Consider the following 13887-nt stretch of genomic DNA (forward strand, 5'->3'; position numbering starts at 1 on the left):
CAAGGCAATGGGGGTGAGGTATGCTGGTTTCTTTGCACCGGAAACAGATGCCTAGTGTAGAGGGACACTGACGGCGGAGACGATCATGAAGTCAGGAGTACACAGGCCAAGGTCAGCCCAAAGCAGCCTGGTGGAACAGCACGTGCTTGCCATCAGCAGGCCAGGGGATTGCGCCATCCAAACGTCAGGAAATGTCCTGCTACTACCTGGAAATGCCTGCTGATAGACAGGCAGGGACTGACCGATTGTTGGAACCACCCGCACCTCGACTTCCAATCACTTTGAGGGACTGCAAGCATCTTTCGGTCCATTCTGTGTTAAAACTGCCCCTGGTTATCCTGCTGTCCCATTGACAGCCTGTGAGAATTCACCATGGTTTACATGCTTCAAAAGCTTTGCTCTCCATGGGTTTGTAACCCAGAGTTCTTCCTTCACCTTACACCGGGTGTTAGCTGGCATTTTTACACTGGTGCTCCCAGAATAGATTTCATCCAAGTATTTCTACAGTGGGATCATTTGGAGCCTGTGATCTTGAATTCTCCCAGTAATCCACCCCCCCCCAGCATTTTTCCATGTTACAAGCCATCTGTACAGCCCAACGTGTTCAGATTCACACTATTTCATCAAGCAGACACACTTAATGACTTCACTGTTGTGGAAAATGGTTATTTTTCCATTTTTCTTTATTACACCAGCCCAAGGTAGCCCTTCTCCAGTTCTCTGCACTTCAGTAACATGACTACTGTCCTAGTAGGCTTCACATTGCTTCTTGATGTTCATGAGCTTGTTCTTGTTGCCAAATGGGTCCCTTTTTTCACTATTGGTGGAATGCTCAAGTACAGCCACTTGACACTCTGTACCCAGTCACATTACCAAATCTTTCATTCTAGTGAGTTCTCAGTTGCTTCTCCTAGGGTTTTCTAGAATACACTCACACGTGCATTACACATTCACCAGGCATGAGCTGCTGTTTCTGCTTTGCAAACATCTCTGGTACTTTGTCAATGGCAGAGGACATGCTTCTGCAGATCCGTGGAGTTGCATGTAACCCACAGTCCAGAACATTCGCTAGGAAAGCAGGGTATGTATGCCTCAAAATCCAGCCCCCAACCTCTGCTCCCCCCATGACTTTTAGAACATTATAGATAGTAGATCTATTTTGATAGCCTTTTTAAAAAAAATTAGTCCAAAGTGCCAGGTACTGTCAGAACTGGATAACCTAGACAAAATACTAGATGAAACCAAAGTCCTACAGATGGCATTTCGGATCTTCCCATAAAAGGAACTATAAATATTTCCCGGCTGTTTTTTATTGAGACTATAACAAACAGCATTCTCTGCTTTTGAATACTTTGTAAAGATCTTCCATTTTACACCAAGGAATGACTGATACACTCTACAGATACGCTTGTTCATAATTACAAGGAGACAATGTTTGCTGTATGCCGTTTCTCTGCTCATTAGAAAAACAAGCCTTGGGGCTGGTGCCTGTGGCAAAGCAAATGAAGTCACTGCCTGCAGCGCTGGCACCTCATACAGGCTACTGGTTCAAGCTCTAGCTGCTCCACTTGCAACTAGGCTCTCCTAGTTGCAAGGAAAGCAGCAGAGGACAGCCTACGTGTTCGGGTCCCTGCACCACATGGGAGATCGCCAGCAAGTTTTGCTACTGGCTTCGGCTTGGCCCAGCCTCAGGTAGTGTGGCAGTCTGGGGAGTAAACCAGAGGATGAAGATACCTCTCTCTTTCTAACTTTGCCTTTCAAATAAATTTAAAACAATCTTTAAAACACACACACACACCATACTTCTTTCATCTGAGACCAAAATTTAACCCATTCAATAACAGAAAATAAGCCAGCAATGTCAACAATATGGCTACTCAGTGATGAGACAGCTATGTATGAACAATGGCTCGGGAAGGCATGGCAAGCACAGCCCGCACCTGAGTCAGGCTGTGGGTCAGACTGCGGTGGGAGTAGGGATGGCATGGAGTCCAGACGCTGCACGCACCAAACATCCTGGCAAACAGGAAGAAATTTCTGGACCCGCATCTCCAAAGCTATTAAAAACTTTACTCAGTTTTTCCAGTGAAGTTGAAAACCACCTAGCCACCTGACTTTATTACTAAGTGTCCACAGACAAATCACGTAATCAGTCAAGTACTTCAATTTCTTAACCTATTTCAGAGCATGAGAATTGAATGCAAGAGGGCACCCAAAGTTCCTGGAATAGGACCTGGTATACAACAGCCATCCAACACATGCACTCCGTCACCACAACAAAGTATACAGCAGCGGCACCAGCCTCTAAGAAGCCGCGACTGTCAAATCACTAATCAGCAAAGCTCCAGCCACTAATTGGAAGCTTCGCCTCCACCAAACCAGCCATTACCACCTCAGGAACAGCAAGTTAACACTGCAACACATCAAAGGTATGTCAGCTTGACTCTGCCGAATCACTCATTCACTATCAAAGGCTGAAGACACCCGGGCTGCATCCAATGCCTCACACACACAAATAAAAAGGACCACACATTGTCCCAGGGGGTGGTTTACCCCAAGCTCAGCCTCCTCTCAGTGTGTTCTTCCCAGGAGGCAGCTCAAGCCCTGTGTCTTAGCTCAGCCCTGTGTGGCTGCTGAAGGTCAAAGGCGGCAGGGAAAGGGTTGAAGAGGCTACCCCTCCACCTGCTCCCAGCTCCTCCCAGCCCCATCTGTAGAGAAAACCTTCGCTGACCCTAAAACAACACTCAGCTGAGTCTCACACTGGACTCTATAACCCAGTGCTTAAGAGAAAAACAAAACCCAAGCATCAATTGCTCTTACTCAGGAGACTTCCACCTTTTTTGAATTGAAGGAGAGAGTATAGGGTTGCGGACAGTGATAAAGGCTGTGAGAAAAATCTCAGAATGGCAGTGTGCACTATTCAAAGATGAGGGGTGGCCGACTAGTCAGTGCGAGAGATGGATAGCAAAGGATTCACTCCAGGAGGAACTATCTCCTCCTGCTGCCCCTCTGTACACCAGAGAGCCCCAGCTCAGCTCTGCCCACTACTCCCTCTGTCAGGCAGGCAGATACACAAGGGGAGAATGTCAACTCCACATGAGAGAGAGAGACACTTTCTGGCAAAAAGTAGCCCTGTCTATCGGCATCAGAGCACCAGAAGAGCTAAGACAGGCTATAGAGGCTGCACTGGGAATCTACTCAATGCATGAAACTTTTTTATATATATACAGAAAGTACTTTGGCTCAACAGCATCTCAGCAGTGGTGGATATATTAGAAGCTGTATAGGTGGGGCCTGTGTTGTGGCACATTGGGTTAAGCTGCCATGTGTGACGTCAGTGTCCCACAGGAGTGGTAGTTTGAGCCCTGGCTGTTCTATCTCTGATAAAGCAGCGGAGTAAGACCCAAGTGCTCAGTCCCTGGCATCCATGTGAGAGACCTGGATAAAGTTCTGGCCTCCTGGCTTTCCGCCAAGCCCAGCCCTGCAACATGTAGTCATCTGGGGGGTGAACCAACAGATGGATGAACTCTCCATCTTTCCTTTCTCTGTAACTCTTACAAATAAAAAGAAATATTTTTTCAAAAAAAGAGTTTAGAAAAACAAACTGCATATAGATGTTCTTACATTACTAAGTAACATGTAGGACAGCGTCTAAGTGAATTTGAGAAGGACTAGTCTTCCACTACAGTACGCTCACTTAACTACATAAGGCATCCATCGGCCACAAGCAGCACACACCCAGAGAAAGAAAAGTACTGATCAGCCAGGGCACTGGGGAAGCTTCATTCACCCAAGGAGACTTTCCGTAGGCCCTGGAAATACTAAGCATTTCTCCACAAGAAGAGAGGAGCTTAATACTCTTAGAGCAGAAAATTCTCTCTTCCATCCTCTAACTTTGAACCAATATAAGAAAGTTCTTCCATGAATAAAATAAAGCCCTAAGTAATCCAGCATAAGCATTCAATCAAGACCTGCTATTGGATACGTAAGATTTTCTTTCCTAAAGAAATGGGCCAATTTTCTCTTCTCATCACTTTTCTGCTAAAAATCAGCTTCCTTTCTTTCCAATATTTCCATTTCAAATAGCTGGTTGTTTGGTATCGCTATGAGCCACACACACCATTCAAGACAGTAATGAGGTGTTTCCCTTGGGACTCAACCTGCTTTTCTTTCTTCTGATAAATCATTAGATTAAAAAGAAAAAAAAAGTGATGGTATGAACAGGAGTGCCCCTACCAGAGACACCAGGAAGGAAACGCTATCGTAACCAGTATTTGGAATTCAGCACCCAGATGCCGAAGTGACTATCTCTAACCAGAAATTCATATTACCTTCGTTTGCTCACTATCCGGGTCCTCAAGCCAGGCGTAAGGGTCGCAAATTTTATGCCCATGATAATCCTGCACCTGCAAAATAGAGAAGAAGCCATTAGATAATATCATATCTGACTGCAATTAAAATGAGCACTTTGGGACGATGACAGAGAAACAGAAAAGGGACACACAAAAAAGCACTGGCTGGCTTACTAGTAACACATTGGCCCAGGCTGCCCAAGGAAGCCGAGTCGGCAGGTCCTTAAAGGTGTCGAGACAGACAGGGAAGAAATGAGAGAGCTGTGACAAAAGCCTTAGATGTGTTTTGGCCTCTTACCTACATGACAGCAAGCAGGCCTCCACTTCCCAGCACAGCCAGCACAGCCCCGTCCTATCTTGATTGGCCCTACCCTGCCTCCTCCACCGGATGCATCACTGTCCATAGAATCCAGCCATCAGCTTGGGTTCTCCCAAGCTCTCTCCCTTCCAGCTCTGCCCCCAGCACAGCCTCGCCCCAAACCCTTGCCAGCCAATATCGCTATCTCCAAGGATCAACGGATCTAGCCCAAGCTCTCCCCCCATCTTGGCAGCTCAGCTAGAGCACAGATGCCCAAACCCTTCCCTTGGCCTTGTGTTATATAAACCATAGACTGTAAAAAAAGGGGACTCATTTTCTGCCATGTGTTTGCCAGCACCCCCAGGGAGTGACGCCAGAGGCTTATCTTCACCTAGGTGGTCTGGCCTTAGCTTCCTGCTCTGCTTCCTCTTTCCTCACCAGAGAGATGAAGGGTCAGAGGAGGAACACACTCTGCTCGTAGGACCCCAAACAGGAGTTGGCCGTTACACTACAGATACCTAAAAACACGCTACCCAGACCGAAGTCCAGAGCGATGGTGTGCAATGGGCACGTGAGAGGGGCACAGGGCTGAGGCATCGTGGCGAGTGTGCTGGGCCACGTGCCATGGCTCAGAGCAGCAGGACCAGCTCCCTGGCACTGCAACATGCGACCAGCTTTGCCTCGAGGTGTCCACTGCCACAAAAGCAAGTCCCTTTTGTGTGGGATAACGATCCTGAACAGCTGACTGAGAGGCAATGGAAGAACCCCTCTACAATGACAGCCCCTCTCCGGCTCTCCTGGATGCCAATGAAATGCCTCCTTTAATGCTTCACAAAAAAAAAAAAAAAACAAATCAGCACCCACTTATCCTCTCTATGCAGGTGACTGTAGGTAACAAAACTGCACCAGACCACACCACTCCACACCACCCAGGTTAATCCGATGAACCAGTCTCTGAGCAACCCTGCCTTTTCAGCAGGGGCACCTTGCACGAGGCTGCGGGGAGGACCCTCCGAGCTCAGCTCAGTATGGGTCACCTGGCTTTGCTCTGTAATACCACAAGGCACACACCACTCTCAGAGCAGCACAAATGCTCTTCCAGAAAAAGAATGTCTTGGGCTAGTGTTGGGATACAGCAAGTAAAATTGCCACCTGTGGTGCTGGCATCCCATATAGGGACTGGTTCAAGTCCCCACTCCACAGGTTCCAATCCAGTTTCCCAGAAATGCACGTGGGAATCCAACAGCCAATGGCCAAGTACGTGGGCCCCGCTGCCCACGTGGGAGACCTGCATGAAGTTCTGGGCATTTGTGGCAAACAGATATAAGTATGCTTGCCCACTCACTCTCTTTCTCTCTCAAATAAACAGATAATCTTTAAGGGAGGGAGGGAAGGAGGGAGGAGGAGACGGTAAGTAACAAAATAACAGAACAAATCCTCTCCTGCAGCATCTTCATGAATCTACTGTCAGTCCTTGCCACCCTCAATTTGAGCTGTCACCGCTTATTGAAAGCTGCTCATCTTTCCCTCGCTTCCACCAGTCGTTTACACTTTACACACCTTGCAATAGTTACTAAACATGCTTAACATAAAAACCTTCTTCCCACATCAACATTCCGAGGAGGAATGGTGAGCACAACATAAGGCAACAAGCTTCCTGGGCCTCCCAAGTTCAGAGCCAGTCAACCACTGTCCCCAGCTATTCCTCAGTGAAGGCAGACCAGACCCCTGAAAAACGCTCCTGGATCGTGAGCTTACTAGAACCCAGGCATCTCCAGACACTTTAACTTTTCTCGAGGAAGTGGGAAACAGAGACTGGAAATCATACTAATTATGTAACGCAGCACAGCTGTTGCTGAGTGCTGGGTGAACTCAAAGTGAAGCATACTCATTGACCGTCCATCACACAGTAACAGCAGTTGACACTCCTATGTTAGAGGACAAAATGTGATCAGAAGTCGGGGCCAGCTCTGTGGCACAGTGGGTTAAACCACTGCTTGTGACACCAGCAGCCCATGCTGGGTTACCAGTTCAAGTCCCAGATGCTGTTGTTACATTTGTGATCCAGTTCCCTAACACTCCTTGGAAAGCCCAGAATGGCCCAAGCGGTTGAGCCCCTGCCACCTCAGTGGAAGACCCAGAGTTCCAGGCTCCTGGCTTTCGCCTGGCCTTTTTGGCCATTTGAGGAGTTAGCCAGCTGATAGAAGACCTGTGTGGCTCAGCCTTTTCCACAAATCTTAAAGTAAGTGAATAGTGGTAAAGGCCAACAGATTTTCTATTGACTCACAGATTGCCGTGAGTTAAACACTATGCTTTCCACCTCACCCAAATTAATTCATCTGATTCTCACTGCAGGGTTATCACCGACACTTTCTGGTAGGTAAGGAAAGTGAAGCCGGAGTGCGTTACAGCAATCAACAAGGATCTGAAAGGCAATAGCAGCAGGACTGTAACCCATCTGGAGTTCATCCCAAAGCCCATGCACTTTGCAGGTGTAAAAGATCAGGTGTACAGCCGAACTCTGCCTCAGGACCCAGCGCCGCATACACCAAGCTGCCTCCTGAATGGGGCCTACCACTGAGCAAACAGCCAAACCTCCCCAGATCTGGCACTGCCATCAACAGGAAGCCGAGAACAGACACAGATCAGCATGTTTAACCAAGACAAGAAACAGATTCCATCGGACAACCCCAGGAGCCGCAACCTTCCCTGCCACAATTCAATTTAAGGGAACATACCACTCAGGTGGGATGGGCTCAGCACCATTTGCTTTGAAAGCAAGTTACATACTACACAATTCTGTCTATCCAATTCTTCTATCTGACTGAGATATGTGAGCCATTCCTTATTTCCCCCAAGAAACTTGACAATAAAGCCCCTTGATAAGGTACTGGACCACGCCACACTTTATCTGCACTGATCCCCAGCCTGCCTAGTGCCCTAACAATAACCTGTAGACTCACCCACACAGCAGGCAGGACCCCACCAAACCTGGCTCTGCTTCTCCGCCCAGCGCTGTGCAAGCTTGTCCAACCAGGGAAGGTGGCCTACTCACAGTGGCCCTTCTGCCACGGAGGCCTGTGCCACTAGTACTTCTTTGTCACTCAGGCCCCTCGAAGGCGCATCCTCCCTTATCTAACCAGTCAATTCCCAGGTTCAACTCCCATCTCCAGCCCCTGATGGAAACCAGGCCGGCCCAGCTCTGTGCCCTCTGCTCACACCTCTCCCAGGCTGGATTTCCTGACAAGAGCCCCGCTCGGAGGATGCACAATGACACTGCTCAGAGGGGAAGAAATCCACCCAAGGGGATTCATGTTCCAACACTCCCAGCTTGGCAGCAAAGTGCTGAGCACACGGCTGAAGACTGCGCCAGGGAAAAGGAGGGAGCATGCGCACACAGCATTCTCCAGCACAGGTGTCACAGTAACATCCCCACCGGGAAGTAATCAAAGGCTATGATTTGAGCAAATGCATAAGCCAAACAAACCCAAGGCTTAGTAACCAGAACCCTGATGCAAGAAAAAGATGGCTCTTGTAGATCACGAGGGCTGGGGTTAGTCCACTGTGGCAGCCACAGAAGAGGACTGGGGCCGGACCAGAACTCCACTGCCTTGGCCACAAGGCTTAGGGTTAGCATGACTTCTAAAAAGCACAGTATGTGGGCCTGGCTCGGTAGCCTAGTGGTTAAAGTCCTCGCCTTGCACATGTCAGGATCCCACAGGGGTGCGGGTTCTAATTCCAGCAGCCCTGCTTCCCATACAGCTCCCTGCTTGTGGCCTGGGAAAGTAGCAGAGGACAGATCAAAGCCTTGGGACCCTGCACCGGCATGGGAGATCAGGAAGAGGCTCCAGGCTCCTGGCTCCGGATCGGCTCAGCTCTGGCCACTGTGGATGCTTGGGGAGTGAATCAATAGAAGGAGGATCTTCCTCTTCGTCTCTCCTCCTCTCTGTATAGCTGACTTTCCAATAAAAATAATTAAATAATCTTTTCAAAAAAAGCACAGTTATGTGCATCTGAGTTAATTATCTGCAACTGAGTTAATAATCTTTTAGATCTCTTCATAAAATCCCCGACAATTGTAAAACAGAGACAAACAGCGGCTGGATCCCGTATGCCACTTGGAGTACCAGATGCTCTGCTCCCGATCCGGCACCCTGTTAATGTGCCTGGGAAAGCAGCCCCAGGAAGATGGCCCAGGCGCTTCAGCCTCTGCACCCCATGTAGAAGACAGCAAGAAGCCCCTGGCTCCTGGCGTCAGCCTGGCCATTTGGGAAGTGAACCAGCAGATGGAAGCATTCCCTCTCTCACGGCCTCCTCTCTACAACTCGGCCTTTCAAATAAGCAGATCTTAAAATTAAAAAAAAAAAAAAGACAAACTATCCAAAGTTGGAAACCTCAGCCACCTTAGCGAAAAACAACAAAAAATAAAAATCTACCTAATGTTGCACTCACCAAGTCACAGGGTAGTTATCATATTTTTTAAAACCTTTTTATTTTTATTGGAAAGACAGGTTTACAGAGGAGAGACAGGAAGCTCTTCCATGTGCTAGTTTAGGCCATCTTCCTAAAAGGCCGCAATGGCTGCAGCTCAGCAGATCCGGAGCCAGCAGCCAGCAGCCAGGAACTTCTGGGTCTCCTAGATGCAGGGTCTCAAAGCTGGGGGCCACCATCCACTACCTTCCCAAGCCTTAAGGTGGCAGCTGGATGGGAAGTAGAGCAGCCAGGACCCAAATGGCGCCCATATGGGATGCTGGCGCTTGCAGGTAGAGAATTAACCTGTTGAGCCACTGCACCAGCCCTTACCTGGTTCATTATATTTTTATTCTATCCTGAAAACCCTAAGAAACTCAAGAGCCAGAGCCAGAACCGAGGCTGTCACACATCTTCCTAGGCCTAAAGTTGGGAAGCTAACCTACCTTGTGAGTAAGCTCACCGATGACACAGGAGGACAGCTGAAGCCAGTGACCTCATAAGAGTCCACACCTGAGCGAAGGTCAGGGGTCACCAGCCCAGCACACAGCAGAACCAGCACTCGGCCTACTTCCACCTTCAGTCCTTTCCACTCTAACAGGATCCTTCGAAATCAACCAAGTACCCCTGGAGCCACAGGAATATGGCATCGGGTTGGCAGGGCAAATCTAATAAGCAAAACAAGGTCACCAGACAGCAGTGGTCCAAGACACCAGGCCACCTGCAGGTTTTCAGCTGCAACAACCCTTTACCCCCAAATACTCATCAGGGCGCACCCTCCGCCCCAGAGTGAGAGGCACTTTAAAGAGACTTGCAAGCGTGCATGTGGCCTCCATAATGGGGGTGTAGGGTGGGGGTGAGGGGGCGGCAATCAGGAGAGAACGTTTCTATTCTGAGTCTGTTTCAAGCAATCTGAGAACTCTGGCTCTCTGCAGAGAGAATCAGGGCCAAACATCTGGAATCAGTCCAGTATTTGAAATGCCAATCTCTGCCCAGAATTCCACAGGCTGGACCTCAACACGTAACAGCTGGAGAGCCTCTCCAGTTTAGCTTAATGGTTAACTCTGCCGCTGGGGCAGTCATTCCGGAGGGGCCCCTGCCTTCTCCCTTCCTCTTAGCCACTCTCCACTCCTCCTCTGGTTCAAGAAAACTTACCCCACCAGCGGTCACCCTGCAGGGCCCCTGCTCCGCCTCCCCCACGCATGCCTCTCCGCACCCCTGGCAACCAACGCCCAGACACCCGCAAGAGCCGGCGCGTTCAGCACGAATGAATGAACTTCAAACTCTCAAGGACTTGAAGATGGTTAAGTTTGAAAACTTTGCCTTTGTTTTCCCGTTTTGCCTCATCACCATCATCACACACACCCAGCGTACACTTTCTCCTACCACCATATTTCCACGAGAAGCAAGGACACCTCCCGTCTTCTCCCTTAAGACGCCCCTGCCTACCTGGCGTCTGCTCTTGACCTCACTGATTTTAGCGCCGCACACCACAGGGCTCCGCCCGCACACGCACAGCGCCCGCCTGCCGGGACCCTCCCCTCCCCCGCTCGGGAGGAGCCCCGCGCCCCCCGCCCGGCTCCTCGCAAACAAAGGCCGAGGGGGAAGGGCCGGGAGGGGCGCGGGGCTGCGGGCCAGAGGGGCTGCGGAGCCACGCGCCCCGGGCAGGGCTGGCCAGGCAGGCGCGGCACGGGCGGGAAGGCGGCCGGGTACTCACCGCCGTCTCATCGCGGTGCACGTCGGGGTACTGGAAGGACGGCATGGCTGGGACTGGCAGAGGGGGGCAGAGCGAGAGGGCGCGGATTCCGAGAGAGGACGCGAGCAGGCCCTGGATGGAGAGCGGGGACGGCGGGCCGAGACGGCGAGCGGGCGGCGGCGGCTGCAGGCGGCTCTCGCTCAGGGCTTGCACGACCCGACCCGCAGCGTGGCGGCGAGGCTGTGCGGGCAAGCAGGAAGCAGCTGTCGACGAGGCCGGGAGCCCCTCCCCGGCGGGCGGGCCCAGCGGCGGCAAGAGGGAGCGGGCGGCGCCGTGCGTGCGCCAGGCCCGGCGCACAGCTCCCTCTGCAGGAGCGCCGGCCGTGCCCGCGCCCACCGGGCGCTCGGAGGAGCACGCCGCGGGCGTCCCGGTCCTCCGCCCGGCCGCCGATCCCGCCCGTGGCCGGCGCCGAGGGTCCCCCGCGCACAGCTTGGCCACGGCCACGGGCCTGGCGAATGAACCTCATGGAGCCGATTCTCCCAGCTTCTCCAGCCTTTGGGTGGCTGGGCTGGGCTAGGCTGGCCAACGGAGACCTTGCGCCTCCCCAGCCGTGGGAGCTGTGAGGACTTGGGATGACCCAATTTCCACGGGCCGGGACTCCGGACCTCAGAGGGAACAAGGGACCGGGGTCTTAAGGACCCCGAAGGCGACGCTTCTCCTCTCGCCGCAGCACCCCTAGTGGACACTAGGTGGGCCGGCATCCTGATTAAGAAGGGCACTTGAATTTGAAGGACAATGCATGAGCCCTTATTGGAGATTCGTTGTTTGAGAGGGACTTAAGTGGGGAGAGCTGGAACCCATCTAGGATAATCTATTCCACGTGTCGGTTCTTCCCTTCTCTTCCTGCATTACATGTGTGCTTCCGGAGCACTTGCTCTTGATCCTGTGAGGGGGAAAAAATGTAACCAGACAAGGTGCTAGACTTCAAACCCCCCTCAGCGCAGTAGCTGCATTTACTTAGCCCCAGCGATGGTGTGTATCCTGGTCTGGCTTCGTGCAGAAAGCTTTTGGAGCCCACCATCACTGCTCCCATGCATGTGTTTCCTGTCACTAACTTCTCCCAAGTCCTGGAAGAGGGCATGGGCGTGGCCAGGAAGTGCTTCACATCCTGAATTCCCAGTGAATGTGGTCAACACTGGTCACCTGGGCATAAAGTTGCTTGTGTGTTACTGTCCCAATGCCACGCCTCTCCCGTTGTCTAGCCTTTTTACTCTAGGTGGGATGTTTGATCGTGACCGTCTGCATCAGTTCCCATGCTTCTGTCCCCAAACCCTCAGGTCTGGGGACACTCACAGTATTGATGCTGGTTAAATACATGTGGGAGGTTTGGCCCCCTGTGCTGCACCCCAGCAGCACTCCCGACTCCAGTCACCATCCTGTGCCCTCCTCCTGGCTGGAACCTGCCCCAGGGGTGCTGCCACGCTTGGACCCACCTCCTATGCCCCTCGTGCACAGTTCTAGAATAATCACTTAGGAACAGTAGTTCCAATAATAATAGTACTAGTAATTATGATTTTTAGGTACCAGGAAATTGTGTTTTTTGAACTGCCTTGGATAAGAACTAGTATTAGTGGACTGACATTATGACATAGCCATATGGTTTTTTCACCTACCTCCAATGGCATTGGAGTACCAGGTCCAATTCAGACCCAGCTGATTCCAATCCAGCCCCCCACTAATGCACCTGGGAGAGCTGCAGAGGCTGGACCCTGTCTCCCTTGTGAGAGCTGGATGGAGTTCTGGCTGTTGCTGCCATTGGGGAGTGAACCAGCAGGTGGAAGAAGTCTTTCTGCCTTTCTGTCACTCTACCTTTCAAATGAGTACAATAAATCTTAAAGAGAAAACTAGGATTGCTTTTATAGTTGAAGAAATCTGGGGCTGACATACCCGGGGCTTCACAAATAGTTAAGAAAAAAATGGGGGGTGAAGTGTAAAATGGTGCCAGGATTCAAACTCAAGTCCTCTCGTGCTAACACTGATTCTGAAGCCACCGATGGTCTCCTTTCTCATAGATGAGAACTTCCTTAGAATGCCCACTTGGCAGGATTTGTGTTATTCAATTCAGAACAACTCAAACCGCAGCCTCCCTCCACTGTTCCCTTCCAGACAGCTCCTGGAGTCTCACTTCCCTAGGTCGCCAAAACTGCAAGTTTGGACATGACCCGCAGAATGTCACGGGCCACCAGATAGACCATGTGCAACTGCAAGGAGGTGAAGTGGAAAGGAAGTGAGCTCCATTCCTTTCTCACTGACCATACCAGCCTGCTTCCTGAGTTTGTCAGATACTTGGTATGTGCCGTCTCTTGTAAGCTTTATCACAAGTACCACTTCACAGACGAAGGAAGGGGACTTACGCATCTTTGAAGGAGTTTCTCCAAAGTTATCACACAGCCATTCATCTGTTGACTACAAAGTTGACCCAGTCACAGAAAATGAAGAGAACGCATGCATTTGAATCATCACAGAAATGGAAGTACCACCTCCAGAATACACTGGGGAGCACTTGGAGCACTGCTCTAACAGAAAGGAAAGTGTGGCCCGGACCCCGAGAACTCAGGCTGTGTCCTGGAACACCTCATTCGCAGCACCCTTAGGAGTGTGGGACAAACAGGTGTTCACCCTTTCCTCTGGGCCTGATCCTAGGTGTGGTGCCCCACTCCATCCGGCAGAACCACCCCTGAAGGAGGCCCACACTTTGCGGATGCCTCAACCCTACCCACACAGTCTTTGAGATCAGGCTTCTGGTAACTGCACAGCAGGCTCAGCCAGAGTGTCAGGAAGGGTGCAGTTTATTTCACACACCCCACCCTCCAGTTGTCAGGCTCTGGCTGCAATTACCTGGAGGAAGGAGTATCTTTTTAATGGTCAAATGGCTGCACCTGCCCAGGGTGCCATCTTATTCGCAGCTCTCAGAGACTGGGTTAGACTCAGAGTCTAACCCATCCTTTGACTCCAGTTTTCAGGCAGCCAAGTTAGCCTACTGCCGAGTTGGTAGGAAACAGCGATTTCAG

The 13887-nt window shown here is 51.0% G+C and overlaps 1 protein-coding gene across 1 annotated transcript in view; it reads right to left on the minus strand.

Annotated features, from left to right (window-relative positions):
* Window positions 1–11047, minus strand: part of LOC121158785 (prolyl endopeptidase) — a 119829-nt gene extending 108782 nt beyond the window's left edge. The window contains exons 1-2 of the mRNA XM_040983833.1: window positions 10838–11047; window positions 4332–4406 (exon numbers count right to left, since the gene is read on the minus strand). Coding sequence (XP_040839767.1) covers window positions 4332–4406; window positions 10838–10882 — 120 coding nt within the window. The 5' untranslated portion in view covers window positions 10883–11047. The remainder of the gene's footprint in view (window positions 1–4331; window positions 4407–10837) is intronic.
* Window positions 11048–13887: the final 2840 nt, after the last annotated feature.

Source organism: Ochotona curzoniae, unplaced genomic scaffold, assembly GCF_017591425.1.
Source record: "Ochotona curzoniae isolate NIBS_2020 unplaced genomic scaffold, NIBS_Ocur_1.0 contig_3819, whole genome shotgun sequence".
NCBI lineage: Eukaryota > Metazoa > Chordata > Mammalia > Lagomorpha > Ochotonidae > Ochotona > Ochotona curzoniae.